Source organism: Narcine bancroftii, chromosome 1, assembly GCF_036971445.1.
Source record: "Narcine bancroftii isolate sNarBan1 chromosome 1, sNarBan1.hap1, whole genome shotgun sequence".
Classification (NCBI taxonomy): domain Eukaryota; kingdom Metazoa; phylum Chordata; class Chondrichthyes; order Torpediniformes; family Narcinidae; genus Narcine; species Narcine bancroftii.
The window spans coordinates 478966019-478986901 of NC_091469.1; the positions used below are offsets into that span (position 1 = coordinate 478966019).

The following is a 20883-nucleotide window of genomic DNA, read 5'->3' on the forward strand; positions in this document are numbered from 1 at the left end:
CCAATGTACACTGTGTTAAAACGGTGGCCAAAAGTACCTGAAGACACGTGAAATTCTGCAGATGCTGGAATCTGGAGCAAAAATGTATTTGCTGGAGGATCCAATGGGAGAAACAACATTTGTGGGAGAGAAAGCATTTTTTTCATTTCAGGTCGAAACCCTTCAGCAAGTTTAGTTCAGGTGATGATGAAGGGTCCTGACTCAATGTTATCAATCCTTTTGATCCCATTGACGCTGTTTGACCTGCTGATAGTTTTTATGGGCCAGAAGTACTTAAGTGGCTGTAAGACACTCCAAAGTGTTCTTGAAGAGGTAAGAAAGATACTTTGGAATATATTTTGTGAATGCCAGGATAAAAATGTCAACATTTATATTTTAAAAAAAAAATCTGTGTCATTAGAGGTTTTAAGCAATGATTTAAAAAAAAAGGATCATATTAAATATTTTTAAAAAATATAAATGCAATACTGAATATTATTGCAACAATCTGTCTTGCAGCATCACTGGCGGGAATGCGACTTCAGCAGGGAGATATAGCAGTGAGTATTATTTATTGGAGAACTCTGGGCAATGAGGTAAAACCGTTAGGAAAATGTTAGATCTGCTTTAGCAATTCTCTTTGGTCTTTACCAAAATAGATATTCTAATAAAATATTGCAAAATGCATGGTAAATGAAAGGGAAGGTAATAATGTAACTCTTCATTTATTGGCTCATTTTGTTCAGCCCTTTTCATACTGTGCACTATTTTCTCTTTTTCTCTTTTTCTCTCTCTCTCTCTCTCTCTCTCCATCCTCTGACTTTCCCAACCCTCTCCACCCTCCTTTGGACCCTCCTACTCTACCTCCTGATCCATTCCATCCTCCTCTCCACCCAAGTGCACCTCCCCTAACCTCTGCCTGGTCTTCATCATACCCTCCAACCTTTCCTCTCCTTGGAGATTGAATGGTCAGTCCTCAGTAAAGGCCTCATCTTCATCCCCCTTCACCCACACCTTAACGAGTTCTGCACGTGCCACGATGCCGAACTATTCTTCTGTCGGCTCCATCTCCATGCTTGCTTCCACAGCCATGATTTTCCAACCCCCGCCCCCCCTCCTCTCCAGATCCCTTTCTCCTGCTTTAAACCACCTTCCCCCTCCTGAACACCTCATTCTGGTCTTCTGTCTACTCTGGAACTTTATATTTCCAACTGCTGCCTTGACGTCAACCGTATCGACTTCACTACTCTCCTTACTCATTCCAATGTCACCCCCTTGGAATGGTTCTCTCTGCATCAATCCGAATCTCACGATCAAACCTGTAGACAAAGGTGCCCCTGTTGTAGTCTGGTGCACTGACCTCTTATCTGGCTGAAGCTAGATGACAACTTTCAGACTCTTCCTCTTACTTCCAACACTTCCTCTTACTTCCCCTTCCAACACGACTCCACCGAAACTCATCAAACCACTGTATCGTGCACCATTTCTGAACTCATCACTTGCAGTTACCTCTCTGGCACGGCCTCCAACCGTATTTATTTCCCATCCCTGTTACACCTGTTTCTCCCTCCTATCCAAGATCCACAAACTCAATTGTCCCAGCAGACCTATTGTGTCCATGTGCTCCTGCCCCACTGAATTGGCCTCCCCTTACCTTGGCTCTCAAAATATTGCCACTGTCCTGTTGAGAGGGAGAAGCATAGGAGATGATCCTAGTGGCCATGGTGGTGGGTCAGCAAGAGGCTCAGTGGCTGAAGGTCTCACACAGGCTACTGAGGACATGCAGTCGAAGGACCCACACAGGCTGCTGGAGACTATGAGCCAGGTATTGGAACTGGGATTCAAGTGGCTCTGAGAGCAAGGAGAGCTTCTGAAGGGCCTCGGGTGCTGAGGGCTTCCAGATTGTAATGGAGGTTTGGATCTTGAACTTGGGTTTCCGATGGTTTGAAATGAAGTCTGTGAGACTGCAGATGCTTCTGGAGCGCTGGAGGAAAATCCATGGAAACTCAGTATCTCTGAAGGTACTCTCTTTTGCTTCTCTTTCTCCTATTGTTAGGAGTGTCAGGCAATGATCATGGCACCTTTTTGCTTTACTACTGACAAAAGTTGATGGATATCATGTATTATTATGTGAAATAAAAGGAAATTTTAATGCTCAAGATGTGGCCTAATCAAAGTTTTATTTAACTGCAATATGACTTCCCAACTTTTGTATTCAATGTCTCAACTAGTAGAGGCAAGCAAGTGTATTGCCATCTTTATCACCCTGTCCACTTGTCCTGTTACTTTGAGAAAGCAGAGAATCCAAAATATTACAAACCCTATATCTTATCCAGAAGAGTAGAAAGTGACAACACTAGCTGGAGTTAATTTGAATTGATGCTTAGAAAAGGAAGGGTAAAATATCTAGAATAGGCTTTCTCGGGAATGAAACCAGAATATGTTGATCCATAATGTTGCTAAAGCATTTTCTGACCAAGAGGTGGTAAGGTTTAATAAGGTTACATTTGTTGCCTAATTCTAGTTGGTGTTAGAGTTAGACAGTGTACTTCTTAAACTGTTGACGCCTTGTGAGGCTCTTAATGTGGTGTTCTAGATAGAAATTCTATTCTTATTCTGTCAGTGGCCATTATATTTACAGCAGACCTGTTTCCTTACCCACATAAAAGGTTGTGAATATTGGGCATGGCCATGGTGACCTTGGCTATGTTTGGCACTTTCTGTAGCCTTCTACGATCCGGGTTGCTCAAATGACCAAACCAGACTGTGTTGTAACCAGCCTGTATACTTTCCATAGTACTCTTGGAAAGTGTCCAGGTGACCCCTCAACCCTCTAGCAAAGTTCTTGCGGAGGTATTTAAAACATCCTTATCCATGAATGAGGTGCTGGAGGATGACTAATGTTGTCCCATTGTTTAAGAAAGGCTCTAATAATGATCTAGGAAATATGCTGGTGAGCCAGATGTTCAGTAGTGACTAAATTATTTCAAGGTGTCCTAAGAGATTGCAAGTACTTGGACAGACAGGGATTGATTAGGAATAGTTGTGCATGGTAGGTCACGTCTAACCAATCTTATAGAATTATTCAGGGAGGTTACCAGGAAAGTTGAAGGATGAAAGGGAGTGGATGCTGTGTGTATGGCCTTTGAAAAGGACCCACATGGGAGGTTAGTCGCATGGTATTATCCAACTGCACGAAAACCAACAAGGTCGGGTCAGATACAGCAATGAGCTCTCTGAACCCTTCTCCATTAACAATGGCGTGAAGCAAGGCTGTGTTCTCGCACCAACCCTCTTTTCAATCTTCTTCAGCATGATGCTGAACCAAGCCATGAAAGACCCCAACAATGAAGACGCTGTTTACATCCGGTACCGCACGGATGGCAGTCTCTTCAATCTGAGGCGCCTGCAAGCTCACACCAAGACACAAGAGAAACTTGTCCGTGAACTACTCTTTGCAGATGATGCCGCTTTAGTTGCCCATTCAGAGCCAGCTCTTCAGCGCTTGACGTCCTGCTTTGCGGAAACTGCCAAAATGTTTGGCCTGGAAGTCAGCCTGAAGAAAACTGAGGTCCTCCATCAGCCAGCTCCCCACCATGACTACCAGCCCCCCCACATCTCCATCGGGCACACAAAACTCAAAACGGTCAACCAGTTTACCTATCTCGGCTGCACCATTTCATCAGATGCAAGGATCGACAATGAGATAGACAACAGACTCGCCAAGGCAAATAGCGCCTTTGGAAGACTACACAAAAGAGTCTGGAAAAACAACCAACTGAAAAACCTCACAAAGATAAGCGTATACAGAGCCGTTGTCATACCCACACTCCTGTTCGGCTCCGAATCATGGGTCCTCTACCGGCACCACCTACGGCTCCTAGAACGCTTCCACCAGCGTTGTCTCCGCTCCATCCTCAACATCCATTGGAGCGCTCACACCCCTAACGTCGAGGTACTCGAGATGGCAGAGGTCGACAGCATCGAGTCCACGCTGCTGAAGATCCAGCTGCGCTGGATGGGTCACGTCTCCAGAATGGAGGACCATCGCCTTCCCAAGATCGTATTATATGGCGAGCTCTCCACTGGCCACCGTGACAGAGGTGCACCAAAGAAAAGGTACAAGGACTGCCTAAAGAAATCTCTTGGTGCCTGCCACATTGACCACCGCCAGTGGGCTGATAACGCCTCAAACCGTGCATCTTGGCGCCTCACAGTTTGGCGGGCAGCAGCCTCCTTTGAAGAAGACCGCAGAGCCCACCTCACTGACAAAAGGCAAAGGAGGAAAAACCCAACACCCAACCCCAACCAACCAATTTTCCCTTGCAACCGCTGCAATCGTGTCTGCCTGTCCCGCATCGGACTGGTCAGCCACAAACGAGCCTGCAGCTGACGTGGACTTTTTACCCCCTCCATAAATCTTCGTCCGCGAAGCCAAGCCAAAGATTCAGGATGAGATAATAGATTGGATTAGATATTGACTGCAGGAAAAGCCAGAGAGTGGTAGTAGATGATTGCCCCTCTGACTGAAGACCTGTGACTATGGAGTGCCTCAGGGATCAGTGCTGAGTCAACATTGTTGTTTGTCATCGATATCAATGATCTGCATAATAATGTGGTAAATTGGATCAGCATGTTTGTAGATGACACAAAAATTTGGACAAGTGAGGAAGGCTTTCAAAACTTGCAATGGAATCTGGACAAGCTGCAAAAAGCCAGACGGAATTTAATGTTGACAGGTGTGAGGTATTTCACTTTGGGAGGACAAGTCAGTAAATGGTAGATCACTGCAGAATGCGGTAGAACAGAGGGATTTGGGAATACAGATACACAATTCCTTGAAAATGCCATCACAAGTAGATAGAGATTTTGGCTCATTGACTTTCATAAAGATTTTGAGAATAGGAGTTAGGATGTTGATGTTGTGTAAGACATTGGTGAGGCCAAATTTGGAGTATTTTGTGTAGTTTGGTCTCCTTCCTACAGGAAAGATTGAAAGAGCGCAGAGAAAATTTACAAGGATGTCCCTGGGATTCGGCACTAAGTTATGGAGAAAGGTTATTAAACAGGTTAGGACTTTATTCGCTGGAGTGTCAGAGAGTGAGAAGAGATTTGATAGAAGTATACAAAAGTTTGAGAAATATTGATTGGGTAAATGCAATCTTTTTCTAGAGATTGGGTGAGACAGAAAATGGAGGACGTGAGTTAAGAGTGAAAAGTGAAATATTTAACGGTACATTGAGGGAACTTCTTCACTTAGAGGGTGGTGAAAGTGTGGAATGAGCTGCCAGTAGAAGTGGTGGATCCAGGTTCAATTTCAAAACTTGAGAAGATTGGATGGATACGTATGAGAGGGATATTGTCAGGGTGAATATTGATGAGACTTGACAAAATAATAATTTTGCATGGACTAGATGGAGACGTTTCTTTGTTCTATGGTTCTGAATGTGACAGAGCAAGTATCTGCCCTGTATATTCTGTCTTTATGAGTTTACATTTGCTCAAATGAATGTCTTTATTGTATTTTCTAGGTAAGTCTTGGAACAAGCGATACAGTCTTTCTCTGGATTGAGGACCCAAGGCCTACGCTGCAAGGACATATCTTCTGCAACCCAGTTAAAAGCAATGCCTACATGGCACTCATTTGGTAAATTTTGAAATATTGGGGAATTAAGGGTTATGGGGAATAGGTAAGTAAATGGGACATAGTTCATGAGATTAGCAGTGATCTTATTGAATGACAAAGCAAGCTCTTAAGGTCAGGTAACCAACTCCTGCTTCTTTTTGTCGTGTTCTTATCCTTATTTCTGATATTGGGAGTTAAGGGATCTGAAAGAAGCTAAATACGAAAACCTATTTCATTTTTGTCTGGGAGATTCGTTTTTATAGAAGCTATTGTCAGGAATGTAATAAAGCATTACCTTTTGTAATCACTCACTTTAATTTCTAAGGGATGTTTATTTGGTTTTGAGTGATACGCATCCTGTTGGTATAAAGCAAAATGTGGCTATAAGATACCACAACAAACTTAATATGGATGACATAACTTCATTTGTGGTTAATACTACTCCTCTATTTTCTTTCTTCTTTCTTTGGCTTGGCTTCGCGGACGAAGATTTATGGAGGGGGTAAAAGTCCACGTCAGCTGCAGGCTCGTTTGTGGCTGACAAGTCCGATGCGGGACAGGCAGACACGGTTGCAGCGGCTGCAGGGGAAAATTGGTGGGTTGGGGTTGGGTGTTGGGTTTTTCCTCCTTTGCCTTTTGTCAGTGAGGTGGGCTCTGCGGTCTTCTTCAAAGGAGGTTGCTGCCCGCCAAACTGTGAGGCGCCAAGATGCACGGTTTGAGGCGATATCAGCCCACTGGCGGTGGTCAATTACTCCAGGTATAACACTACCCCAGGACCACCAAAGACAAAGTAATAATAAAGTTCTTTTTGTGCTATTATAATATCACAATTTTTTTGCACTAACTATAACTGAATGTTCAGTTATCCTTTTATATATTTTCTCCTCATGATAGTTTAGTTTATAGTTACGGTTTGTTGAGGGAGCAAGCAGAGATTTCAGCATTTGTACATTGTCATGTTCAGCCGACGTGGGTTCTATTAGACTTCCTTCCATCACACTTGCAAGCGTGTGTGTACCTATGAGGTAATATTCACGTCATCCCATTACAAGGATAGATGATCATACATATTATGTGGTAGATTGAAGATTCTACCAAACAGACATGAAGTCAAATGAAATCTTTTATGTTGTCTAACACATGTGCAGAAGTTGGATCTTCACCTAACTATGCCGTTTCTCCAGTTTTAAGAATGGCTCCTTGACAAGAGAGAGGATCCGTGATGAGAGTGGTTCTGTATCATGGGATGGCTTTACAAAGGCAATGAAAGCCACGTCTCCTGGAAATGATGGAAATTTAGGTAAAGTAATTTTCATTAATTATGCTTTCATGAACTAGTTTTTATTTTATTAAGGAACTGCAGACTGCCAATTATGTGTTCTTAGAGTATTCAGAGCAAGCTGTGGATTGAGGAAAGAAATCCTTCATCATGCTCTGCTCTGGACAATTGGGTGGATTGTGTGGAGGCCTGAGAGAGCTGTGAAACTGAGCGGATGAGATAAAGGCACACCAATGCTGTACTTTCTAAGAAATCTGAGGAGACTCGACATGTCATTAAATAGTCTACCAAACTTCTACAGACATACTGTGGAAAGTTCTCTGACTGATTGCATCACTTCCTGATTTGGAAATTCAAGTGCTGTGTAAAGAGGCAGTGAGTGGATCCAGGGTAGGGTTAGCGGGGCAGCCATTTTTATTGTAGTTTTAACTTGTAGGCTTTGAGCTTGGGGAGGAGAGAAGGCAGACTGTGCAGGCGCGAGTGATGTCAGCAGGGTTCAGGTGCCAGGTTTAAAAAGGTAAGCTCCTCCCCATTTACTTTAATTGTGAGGAGGTATTGAGAGATTAGTTGACTAGGGGTGTTTTCAATTGAGACAATTGATTAGGACGAGAAAGCAATTGAGTTAAGAGGTAGTGATTAATAAAGGGGGAGATCACTGTCAGTCAGGTGGCAGAAGTATGTGTAGGCGAGCATTTTTGGTCCAGTGACCATAATATCATTAGTTTCAAGTTAATTATGGAGAAGAATAGGTCTGAGCTTCGAGTTGAGGTTCTGAATAAGAGAAAGACCAATTTTGAGGATATGAGGAAGGATCTTGGGACAGTCAATTGGAATAAGTTATTTTCTGGCAAAGATGCATCCAGCAGGTGGAAGGCCTTCAAGGATGAAATTTTGAGTGGGAATAAGGGCAAAGTTAACAGACATAGTGAACCTTGGTTTTCAGGGATATTGGAGAGCTGGTTAAGAAAAGGAGGGGGCTATATAGGTGGTATAGACAACAGGGAGGAAATGAGCTACATGGAGAGTATAGAAAATCTAAGAGAATGCTGAATTATGAAGGCAAAAAGAAGACATGAAAGTGCTTTGGCAGATAATTTGAAGGACATTCCAAAGGGTTTCTACAAGTATATTAAAAGTAAAAGGATAGTAAGGGACAAAGTTGGACTCCTAGAAAATCAGAGCGGTCAACTAGGTGTGGAACCTCGCAAATGGGGGAAGATCTTAAACAACGTTTTTGCAACAGTATTTACACAGGAAAGTGGCATGGTGAATAAGGATAGAAGAGTCGTGGAACATATGGAGTTTAAGGAGAAGGAGATGCTTGGTGCTTTATAATGAATAAAGGTAGACAAATTCCCTGGACTGGATATGATATTTCCCCGCACCTTGAGGGAGGCGTGGTGAAAATGCAGGGCCTTTGGCGGATATATTCAAGATGTCCTTAATCACGGGGAAGGTCCTGGAGGATTGGAGGGTGCCTCATGTTGTCCCACTATTTAATAAGGGTTCCAAGAGTAAACCAGGCAATTATAGGCCAGTCAGCCTGATGTCAGTAGTATGTAGGAATTCTGAGAGATAGGGTATAGAGTTATTTGGACCATTGTCAGCTGATTAAGGACAGTCAGCATGGATTTGTGTGTGGTAGATCATGTTTAACAAATCTTGTAGAGTGTTTTGAGGAAGTTACCAGGAAGGTTGATGAGTGAAAGGCTGTGGATGTTGTCTTTATGGACTTCAGTAAGGCCTTTCACAAGGTTCCACAAGAGGTTGGTTCAGAAGGTTAGGACACAAGGTATACATAGAGAGGTTGCAAACTGGATTCGAAATTAGCTTGGTGATGGATGTTTGCTTCTCAAACTGGAGGCCCGTGTCGAGTGGTGTGCCTCAGGGATCTGTGTTGAGACCATTATTGTTTGTTATCTATATAAATGACCTAGATGATAATGTGGTGAATTGAATCAGCAAATTTGCTGATGACACAAAGATAGGAGGCATCGTGGAATGTGAGGAATTTTTTTCAAAGCTTGCAGAGGGATCTGGACCAGCTGGGAAATTGGGCCAGTAAATGGCTGATGGAATTTAATGCAGATAAATGTGAATCAGGGTAGGACATACACAGTAAATGGTCGGGCACTGAGGAGTGAGAAGGAGCAAAGAGATCTGGGAATACATTGTTCCCTGAAGGTGGCGTCACTTATGGACAGGTTTGTAAAGAGAGTTTTTTTTTGGCATCTTAGCATTTATAAATCAAAGTATTGAGTATAGAATTTGGGATGTTGTATTGAAATTACTCAAGTCATTGGTGAGGCCACTCTTAGAGTATTGTGTGTAGTTCTGATTGCCCAGGAAAGATAGCAATAAGACTGAAAGAGTGCAGAGAAGATTTACTAAGATGTTGCTGGGTCTTCAGGAGTTGGGATACTGGGAAAGATTAAACAGGTTAGGACTATATTCCTTGGAACAAAGAAGGATGATGGGAGACTTGATAGAGGTTTATAAGATTATGAAGGGTATAGACAGAGTAGATGTGAGTAGGATGTTTCCACTTAGATTGGGGGAGATAAATACAAGAGGTCATAGCTTTAGGCTGAAAGGGGAAAGGTTTAAGGGGAACATAAGGGGAAAGTTTTTCACTCAGAGTGGTAGGATGTGGAATGAGCTGCCATCTGATGTAGTAAATTCAGATTTAATCTTGAATTTTAAAAATAAATTGGATAAATACGTGGATAGGATAGGTCTGGAGGGTTATGGAATGAGAGTAGGTGAGTGGGACTAGCTAGTATTATTGGTCGGCACAGACCAGAAAGGTCGAATTACCTGTTTTTCTGTGCTGTAATGTTCTATGCCCAGGAACACTGAAGGCTGCAGAAAGTGACAAACCTAGCCAAGTCCTTCACTGACCTGTCCTTTCAAAACGTCTATGTGAGATGCTGTCTCAATAGGGTAACCTACATCATAAAGAACCCCCACCACCCTGGTCTCAATCTCTTCTCATTGTTCACTTCAGAGAGTCGATATAGAAGCCTGAAGTCCAGCACCTCCAGGTTCAAGAACAGTTTTTATCCCACAGCTATCAGGCTTTTGAATCTCCCCATACTACCTTAACCCTATCTATAAATTATCAGGGGCCAACAAAAGATCTGTGTACTACTGAAATGTCACTTTTTCCTCCACTAAACAAAACTGAGTATATTTATTTATTTATCTATCCTTTCATTATCAATTTTCCAGTTTTAGTACAATAAAATCCTCATTATCTGGAATTGAAGCAACCAGCAACCTCAAGCAATTGACCAAAAAATTGCAGAAAATAAATAGGTAAAAAATATAAATGTTTAAAATTGGCACCTTGTTATTCGAGTTCATGTAGGTCCCACAGGTTAAGAACCAGACCAAAGTGCAGGTACAAAGCACACATTTATTTCAGGGATGGAATTGAGACAACAGGGTTGATATGTCAAGCAAACTTCTATACTTACACAATACGCAGGGGGTAAATATACACTTTTGGATGACGAGGGGAAAGCCGACAGAAACTGGGGAAGTTACAAAAGCATACACACTCAACGGTCAGATCAAGGTGATATTATGTGCCCCCACCACTTGACCGGTACGGACACGGCTCTGCTACCGGGCCTCGAGACTCATCCCAACCCAGTACAGAAGGTGATACTTACATGCCACGAGGAGTCCAAAGAGGCAAAACAAAGGGGCACATGGTCCTTTATAGTTCTGGAGTCAAAACTGATGGGGGGGGGGTGCAATCTTAAGGGTCATTGTGGGCCCTGCTGTTTGCTGTGGCAAACTTGAAGCCAAGTGCAGGGGCTCAGCAGGGGTGAACTGAGGTGATTCACCTGGGCCAATTGTAAGGGTCACCTTGATGGCTTTGGGGGGTCTTTGACCTTGATTGGCAGGTAGTGTGTCCTCTGAACAGAAGCGCAGCAGGGCCACTCGGTGGTGGATGCTGCCTCTTGTTAGGTCTGCTTTGTTCATGAATGAGTGAGTCAAACACCAGACTGAGTCGAAATCAAGGTTCTTTGTTCTTTATTGCCAGATTGTAACACTTGCAACTAACAGTGTTAGTTGGAGAAGGCGCATTCTGCCGTTATCAGCAAGTGGTGTTTTTTATATACCTTAGGATACGTACTTAGTAAATTATCATACCATGACATTGTCCAATGAATAAACTGTTGCTGTCCCTCTCTGCTAGCCTCCTGCACATCAATTTGTCATCCCCACTCTTATCTTGAGAGTACAAGGTCACAACTGCATCTTGTTACGGCCCAGCACTGGGTGACTCCCTCTACATTCCCAGCTCATGATGTTTTTACCTAACACTCTCCATTACACACCTCCAAGAGTTTAGTTTGTCAATCATGCAACATACAGTCTCAAGCAACCAGAAAATTCACTTATCTGGCATCTACCAATCCCCATAGGTCCCGGATACCAGAGATTTTACTGTATATTGTGGTTATTTAATTTTTGCTATTGTCGGTGTATTTAACATACTTGTTTGGCTGCAACAAGAAATAATTTTGGTGCATCTGTACTTTGTACCAATAACACAATGAAGGAGGATAATGTGGTAGTCTGAGAAATTAAGAAAAGTGAAGAAATAAAATACCCCATTGTGAATCACAAAAGATGTTATTTGGCACTAATTTTGAAAGCATGAGTAAATGGAGCACTGTTTGCAACTAACGTTGGAAACGCCTGTCAGTGGAGGACTAGGATCAGGCAGGAGAATATTTTATTTAAAAAAAAAAAGTAAAATTATTGGATGGTCATTTGTTTAAATCAGCCATTCTCAACCTTTTTTTGTCTCTGACCTCCTTCCCTGTGAAGCAGTTGTTTCTTCTATATTTCTCTCCTATTGACTGCATTTAAAAAAATCCCAAAATATACATGGTGTGTCTGTGTGTGTGTGTGTGTGTGTGTGTGCGAGAGGGGGGGGGGTGGGGGGGGTGGTGGGTTGGGGGGGGGAGGGGAAGGGGGGCATATGGCTGGTTTAAATTAATAGAACTAAGTGAGCAGGAGATCAGTTTCGTAGACAAGATAAGCTTGGATAGGACTGGACAAGGCATGTCATTGCAATTCAACCAAGTCAATGTCCTTTTGCAAGAGGGAAAATGATGTTTTACAAATTTGCAAGCAGTAAATAACGCTCTAACAAGCAGAGCCCAGAAAAAAGACTAGATATATAATTGGATTTCCAGATGATGTCTCATAAAAGATAATTACAAAACATAAAAGCTCACATTATTGGGGGGAAATGTGTTAACATGGATCGAAGACTGGTTAACCAATGGAAGACAGAGTTGAGATAACTGTCTTTTTCAGGTTTAAGTAATGGAACTAATGGAGAACTCTGAAGATTCTTAGCCTCAGTTATTTGCTATTAATGATTAGGAAGAGGATACAGAGTGTAAGAGATCCAAATTCTCTATTGATGTAAAAAGAGGCAGAGTGAGGATTTTTGGACTCTTGTTGTTTAAAACGATTGATATTTCAGTACGCGGCCATTCTGCCGATCATATTGGTGCTGGTTGAAAAATCCAGCCCAATCCCACTTTCTGTATGCATTCAGGTCAAGGGGCAGACATGGAAAGAGAAGTGACATTGGTGGCAAAAGGGCGAGATGAGTCCGCAGCCCAAACAGAAACAATATTCCAAAGCACAAAAGTCATTAGTTCTATTGCAGCCCAAAACTGGAAAGTTCACAGGCCAGTTAATGATGAAGATTTTTTAGAAATGTTCACTCATATTTTGTTTTCTCCATTTATTTTTCTTATGACATTTATGAGGTTATTTGGATTTTTGAGCCCACGTCAACTTCTGGAGCATCCCATCAACCCCATTCCGCTACCCATTTCTATATCCCATCAACCCCATTCCGCTATCCATTTCTATATATCCTATTCTCTTTTGGATTCCTTTGAACTCCCAAGTTCTCCTGCCACCTGCCTATAGTCAGGACAACTTACAGTAATCCGTGATCTTTAGAGGAGATCAGAGAATCCTGGGGAAACCTACCTGGCCATAGAATGTAGAATGTAAAACAATATAGCCCATGAACAGACCCCTTGGCCTATTACATCTGTGCTGGCCATGATACCAATTTAAATTACTTACATCTTCATGCACATGGTCTACATCTCTCAATTCCCCGACTCTCCAAATGCACTTGAAGGTTGACATGGTATCTGCTTCCACCACCTTCCCTGGCAGCACCTACAACTTGTGTTTTTTTAAAAAAAAACTTGCTTCTTAAATTTCCCTTAAACGTCTCCCCACACCCCCCTCATCTTCAATTTGTGCCCTTTAGTATTTGATATTTCTGCCCTGGGGAAAAGGCTCTATCTCCCTAATGTGTGGGTCTCTCATAATTTTATTTATTCCGTCAGTTTATCCCTTATCCTCCAATGCTCCAGAGGAAAAAAATCATGTTTGTCCAGCCTTACTTATAGCTTATACTTTCTAAGCGAGGTAACATCCTGGTGAGCCACCTCTGGATTTTCTCCAAAGCATACATACCCTTCCTGAACTGCAGTGACCAGAACCACACACAATACTTCAAATATGTTCCAACCAAAGATTTATACAGCTATAATGTGAATTTATGACTTTTATAGGCATTGCCCCTACAGATGAAGGCAAACGTGCCATACCGTTTTTTTTTAAACAACCTATCTTTTTCTTTTTATCATGGAGCAATGATCCTGTACCCTGAAATCTCACTGAACAACTGGTCATGAGAATAAAATACAAACTCCACAGATAACCTCAGATTCAGGATCGAACTTGGGTTCTGGAGTTGAAGTCTGCTGGTGTTTGTTCATTGTAAATGCTAGCAAACCTTTGGACTTGACACATATTCAAATGCAGAAAATCTTGCTCTAAATTTACAATAGCTGGGACTGAATTTTTTCAAAATTATGCACCGCTGAACTCAACAGTGGAGCTCATTCTTGTTCAGACTCCCCAGAGCATGCTGAGGAACCTGTTCTTGGATTTCCATGACAGAGCTGTGGGAAGAAAGAACGAGAAGTCCCTTCATTTTAATTAATGTTGTTTAATATTTTCGCCATATTTTTGATTATTTCGGGGCACCAGGCAAGGGTGCCCCCTTAGCCCTTTATTATTTAACTTAGCTTTAGAACCTTTGGCAATTGCTATCAGAGAAGCACCCAATATTACTGGTATTATTCGTTGCAGGGATATTCATAAAGTATCACTATATGCAGATGATTTATTGCTATATATTTCCAATCCTGAAAATTCTATTCCTGCAGTTTTATCTTTATTAGCCCAATTTAGTAATTTTTCAGGATATAAACTGAACTTAAATAAAAGTGAATTATTCCCTTTTAATGGATGGGTTCCTATTTATGATAGTTTGCCTTTTAAAATAGCTAGAGACTATTTTATATATTTAGGGATTAAGATTACTAAAAAACAAAGATTTGTTTAGGACTAATTTTTTCCCTCTATTGGACCTGATCGGTAGTTTACTTACCAATTGGTCACCATTATCCCTATCCATGATAGGCCGAATTAATGCTATTAAGATGATGATCTTACCTAAATTTTTATATATATTCCAAGCTATACCTATTTTTGTTCCTAAATCTTTTTTTGATAAGGTTGATTCTATGTTGTCTTCATATATCTGGCAAAATAAGAATCCTAGATTGGGAAAAAAATATTTACAGAAATGTTTTTAAATATACTTAATTGATTATATTTTGAATTTAATTTAAGAAAAATTGTATTTCTTTATTTCGTCTGTAATAATTTTTCTTTGGAAGTGTGTAAAACCTGACAGCCTTAATTGTGAACAAAGCTAGAGGCAGGACTTCACCAATTAGGTTCAAGGTTGTTTTTGGACCTTGACTTTTCCATAACATTGTTTGAGACCCCCAGCCCCTGCTGGAGAAATTCAGTAGGTCCTGCAGCTTCCATAGGAGGCAAAGATGTATTGCCCATGTTTTGGGCCTGAGCCCTTTGTCATGGTGCGAAATGTTGGTTATATATTTTTGCCTTGTATGAACACTGTGGGACCTGCTAAGTTTCTCCAGCACTTTTGTGTGTTCACAAGAGAAAGGTGGTGTCAGATTGATATGGATCACTTCAAGTGTGGTTAGTAAATCGGTTTTAGATAAAGGCTCTTTTTATTATTTGTACAATATATTTCTATTTTGATTTAAGGTTTTTATTTTGACGTAATGGAGATCACCCCTTCTGCCATTGGTGTTCATCGATTTAATGGTCAAAATTGCAAAGTGAGTATGACAAAATACAATTTTTTTTTGCCTTTTTAACAATGTTACTACACATTCTATTGTGGGGAAACAACCTTTAAGAGAATAAAACACCTGTCATGAAGAATCCCTCACAATGTTGAATTTTATAGCATGGAGGCCAGATTTAAAAGGGTTAAGTTCCTCTTTTTTTCGAGGTTTTAGTTTATTCTCTAGTGCCATCACATTCAATTACATTGTCAATGTGTCCTTATGCTTTAGTCCCACTTGCCCACATTAGGTCCATACCATCTAATGCTCCTCCCCCCCCCCCCCCCCCCCCACTCATCCAATACATGTAGTTATCCAAATGTTTCTTCAATGAAGTTATTGTATCTCCTTCATCCACTTTGTCTGGCAGCTCATTTCATATGCCCACCCTGCTGAGTGAATATTTGTCCTCTCTTGTCCCTTTGAAATCCCCCCTCATCTTAGATTCTCCTACTCCAGAAAACTGATTGCAGCTTCCTTTCTTGGCCCAGTTGCTGGAGACATGGCTGCTGTGATTTACTTCTGGTAAGTTAGTCCCTCTCCCCTCCCTTTCACAAAATCCAAAATGAAATACTTGTTACTGAGGAGGATGGCCACAGGTGTTTTCGGCCTTCCTCATGCTACTCTCTCTACCTTTCTGGGTGGTCACCCAGCTACTCCCCATCTTAAGCCTCAGTGAGACCACTTCACGAAAGCTCTTACCTATGATGTCTGTAGCATCCTGAATAATCTGTTGTACATCTAGCTGCAATTTTATCACCGTGATCTATTCAGTCTGAAGTTATAGCTGCCTGTACTTCACATAGGAGTAGTCGTCAAGGTTTCTGACCCCACATTCTGCAGGATAAACCCTGGACCACCCTCCCATCTTGTTTGTACAAACCACTGAAAAGTAGCAGCAAGCATTTTTTTACCTGCTAAGCCTCAAATCTTAAACTCTATTACCAGCACTGTTAGCGCTGCCACTCCCAAAATGGTTGCCGTACTATACCTTCTCTTCCTTTTATTGGTGCTGTGTCACCTGACCACTTCCAAACCAGACTCAGCTCCTCAGACCCAACAGTTGAAAACCTGGTTAAAATGCACAGAAAACAATTAAAACTGGAGATGCTGGAATCCAGAACGAAATTAGAAACACTGGAAGAACTCAGCCAATCAAGTAGTATCTGTAGAACTGGGGGAGAGTGGAGAGTTTACAAATTTCAAAGCAGAGCCGGTAGGAGGAACAGAACCGAAATCAGTTAAACTGGAAAGTCTGCAGATCCTGTGATTGTAGTGCAATATGCAAAAGTAATAAACCTAGCAGGTCATGCAGCATCCATAGGAAGCAAAGGGATAGAACCAACATTTCGGGCCTGAGTCCTTCAAGGTAGGGGCAAAATGTAGGAAGGAGCCTGTATAAAGAGGTGGGGAAGGGCAGGGTGAGGTGCAAAGGCTGACAGGCAAGAAGTGGGTGGGTGGGCAAAAGAGGAAAAAGCTGAGATGATGGGGAGGGGGTAGTTCTGAATGGAATGGGAAGAGGATGGGGAGCTGGAGGAAAGGAGTCAAGGATGGGAGGAGAGAGAGAGAGAGAGAGAGAGAGAGAGAGAGAGACAGACAGACAGGGGAGGGGCCTAACGAAAACTGGAGGCCAATGCTTATTCAATATGGTTAAAGAGTTGAATATTCCCTGATGGAATATTAGATGTTGTTCATCCAATGTGGCCTCAGTTTGGCAGTGCATGAAGCCATGGACTATATGTCAGTGTGAAAATGGGGTATGGAATTGAAATAGTTGGCCACTGGGAGGTCCCTGCTATTGAGTGAAGGTGCTCAATGAAGCAAGCCGTCCAGTCTCTCCAATGTCGAGGAAGCCACAGTGGGACCACTGGAAACAGTGGATGACCCCTGCATATTCGCAAGCGAAGTGTTACTTCACTTGGAAGAGCTGTTTGGGGTCCCCTCCGCCTCTGACACTCCAGAGAAAAGAACCCAAGTTTGTCCAACTTTTCCCCACAGCTCATACCCTTAAATCCATGCATCTTTCAGGTAAATCTCTTCAGTATCACCTCCAAAGCCTCCACATCCTTCTTGTAATGGAGTGACCACAATACTCCAAGTCTGACCCAACCAGTTTGATACAGCTGCAATATGGCGTCCTAAATTTTTTTACTCAGTTCTGCCACTAATGATGCAAACTTGCCATATGCCTTCTTTATTGCCTAATGTACTTGCATGGTCACTTTCAGAGAGCTATGCACCTGAACTACTTGTTCTCTCTGCACACCAACGCGCTTGAGTGCTGCCATTCACTGCATACTTTCCCCTTGCATTTGACCACCTACAGTAAAACACCTCTCACTTGACCAGATTCCATCTCGGACCATATCTGTAACTGATCTATGTCCTGTTGTATTCCTGGATGGCCCACACATGACTGGTCATGGACTTTTAGCCAGAATAGCACTCTTCCACCTTCATCCTCTGTCTGCTGTGGGCAAGCCAGGAGTGAGGTGTAACACAAAAGATTATATGGAGATAGTTTGAGGAGCATTGTTTAGCAGCATCTTATCTCTTAGTTTGACTTTTTTCAACCTTCTGGAGCGAACATTGAATTTTCCAATTTATCATGCATATGTCTCCATCGCATCCCATTTCTTTAAAATACCTTACGAACAGAACTCCTTATCATTTGATCTTTGTTTGCACCCCAGAATTTCATGGGATTGAAATTCATCGTATTACACAGCTGGGAGCTGGCTTGGGCCTAGTGGCCCAAATGGCTCCCTCCTGTATCATAATCCAAAGTCACATTATGTTTAAGACTATAAGTTTTGGTCTGGTAAGATTGAATGATCAGTTGCTTTCCCAAGCGAGAAGATTTGTACTGTGGCACAAGGTTTTTCTGTTATGGTAGAAGTTCCTTGCATAAGCAGTTGCATTCTAATTTTAGGGATTGTGGCTATTGATGTTGTTTTGTACTCAAAATTTAGCATTGCGCGTTGATTTTATGTGCGTTCTTTATTTGCTGAAAATTCTTATGTAAGCTGCTAAGGTCATAAAAATTACCAACAATTTCAGAAAAATACTTCTGTTTTCTACCATGCAAAGAGATAAGGAAGTCAAGTAAAGTCAGGACACAGGACTAAAGATGACCCTCTTTATCAAAGGATAACCCTCTCTCGTGCAAGGCCATAACCTGCCCAAAAATGAGGTCAAGGATTCCTCACACCTCTACTCAGGAACAATAACCAAGGCAAAAAATCTCGGGATTTATGGTAATTGAGGAAAGTCTAACTAATTGGGATATAAAACTAAAACAACTGGACCAATGAAATCTAATCTGTGAGGATTTCATATAGATTTACCAAGATCATAAACGCAATTGATGTTAAATCTCATGCCAGCAATAATATCAAACCCCATTTTATTTTAAAAAAGACAAACCTTGAGTAATGCAGCATTGACTGATGACAGAATCACAGAATAGGTGCAGCTATTTGAGTCTGTAATGACATTCAATATAATTATGGCTGATCATCTGGAATTGAGTACCATCTGTGCCATCAGTTCCCAAACACAATGACTGGGTTCTCAGCATCTGATATTCCATCCTTTTTTGTGAAACCCTTTGTGTTTTTCTAAAAGTAGATGGTTAAAAAAATATCTCTTTGTTTGCATGATGCAGGTTTCAGAGTTTTCAAAAGAAATTGAGGTTCGAGCTGTGGTAGAAAGTCAGGCACTGGCGAAAAGGGCATATGCTGAGAAGCTGGGCTACAAAGTCTGTGAGTACTTGTTCACTATTGCAACACTGGTTGGGTTTGTCTCAGAACTGTGTGGATGACAAAAGGAATTGATTTGAAATTTTGGAATGGCTTATATTTTGTATCATTGCGCTCATGTTTTATTTGATTTAATCTTATAGCTAACATTAATAATAAAACAAATCAAATTTATAGTGTAATTCCCTCCGAACCCATGTTTACATTGAAGGAATAGAAAATGCTTTTCTCATTGTCAGCAGTTGAATTTCTTAGTTGTTTCTTTTACTTTAAAGGAAGTTCCATTCATGTCTGCTTCAGCAAGGGCCCTATTGTCCATGCCTGAACAACAGGCCAAATCTATATGAACTACAGTTGTTCCACAAGATAGAGGAACAGAAGCGAGCCACTAGGCCCATTGAGTCAGTTCCGTGACTCTGCACTAAGCTAAACTAAACTCACACCTAGTTCCAATTACCGGTCTTTTCCCCATATCCCTTGATACCCTCACTAATGAGAATTTTATCCATTTCCTGTTCAAATACTCCCAGTGATCTGGCCTCCACTGCTTTGTGCGGCAGTGAGTTCCACAGATCCACAACCCTCTGACTATAGAAGTTCTTCTTCCTCTCTGTTTTGATTGGATAACTTCTAATTTTAAGACTATGACCCCTTTGTCCTTGATTCACCCTGTCACTCTGTCAAAACCTTTCAATATTCGAAATGTCTCTATGAGATCCCTTCTATACTCCAAAAAATACAACCCAAGAGCTGCCAAACGTTCCCCAGACTCCAGCCCCTACATTCCAGGAATCATCCTGGTAAGTCTCTTCTGCACCCTTTCCAACAATATCACATCCTTTCGAAGATAGGGGGCCCAAAACTATACTCCATATGGGGTCTCACCAGTGCCTCATAGAGCCTCATTAACACCTCTCTACTCTTATACACTATACCTCTTGAGATGAATGCTAACATAGCATTTGCCTTCTTCACTACCAACCCCACCTGGGCATTAACTTTTAGATGACTCTGCACGAGGACACCTCTGAGGATTGAATTTTCTCCCCATCCAGATAATCCTCTGCCTGTTTATTTCCACTGCCAAATTGTAGAATCGAACACTTCTCAACATTGTACTTCATCTGCCATATATTTGACCAGTCTCCCAATCTGTTTATATCCCTCTGCAGTTTTACAGTTTCTTCAACAGTTCTTGCTCTGCCTCCTCTCTTAGTGTCATCTGGAAATTTGGCCACAAAACTATTTAGTCCACAATCCAAATCATTAATATAAATTGTAAACAGCTGTGGCCTCAAGACCAACCCCTGCGGAATACCACTTGTTACATTTTCAATCCTTTGCTTTCTGCCTATCAGCCAATTTTCTATCCAACCAATAGCGTCCCTGTAATTCTATGGGCCTTCATTTTATTTATCAGCCTAATATGTGGAACCTTATTGAAAGCCTTTTGAAAGTCCAAGTATATAACATCCACAGCCTCCCCTTTGTCTATCCTACCTGAGATTTCTTCAAAAAACCCTAATAGGCATGATCTTCCCTTTAAAAAAGCCATGCTGACTAGGTCCTATCCTGTCATGCATCTCAAGGTATTTCATAACTTCATCCTTGAGAATTGACTCCAATATCCTCCCCACCATCAACGTCAAACTTAAAGGTCTATAGTTCCCTTTTTTCTGCTTCCCACCTTTCTTGTATAGCAGAACACATTTGCTACCTTCCAATCCCCCGGAACCACGCCAGAGACTATTGATTTCTGGAAGCTTGTCACCAATGGATCTACAATCTCCAAAGTCACCTCTTTCACAACCCGCGGGTGTACCTCATCCAGTCTGGGAGACTTATCTCTCTTTAATCCATTCGATTTACCTAGCACATTTTCTCTAGTAATCTTAACTGTATTCAACTCTACTCCCTGAAATCTCTGTCTGTCAGGGATATTAC

At 41.7% G+C, this 20883-nt stretch overlaps 1 protein-coding gene across 7 annotated transcripts in view; it reads left to right on the forward strand.

The window, feature by feature from the left end:
• Positions 1–20883, forward strand: part of xylb (xylulokinase homolog (H. influenzae)) — a 255464-nt gene that overhangs the window by 58843 nt on the left and 175738 nt on the right. For all 7 annotated transcript variants that reach the window (XM_069914852.1, XM_069914856.1, XM_069914857.1 and 4 more), the window contains 5 exons: positions 499–539; positions 5511–5626; positions 6790–6905; positions 15096–15169; positions 18846–18942. In XM_069914852.1, the coding sequence (XP_069770953.1) occupies positions 499–539; positions 5511–5626; positions 6790–6905; positions 15096–15169; positions 18846–18942 (444 nt within the window). The remainder of the gene's footprint in view (positions 1–498; positions 540–5510; positions 5627–6789; positions 6906–15095; positions 15170–18845; positions 18943–20883) is intronic.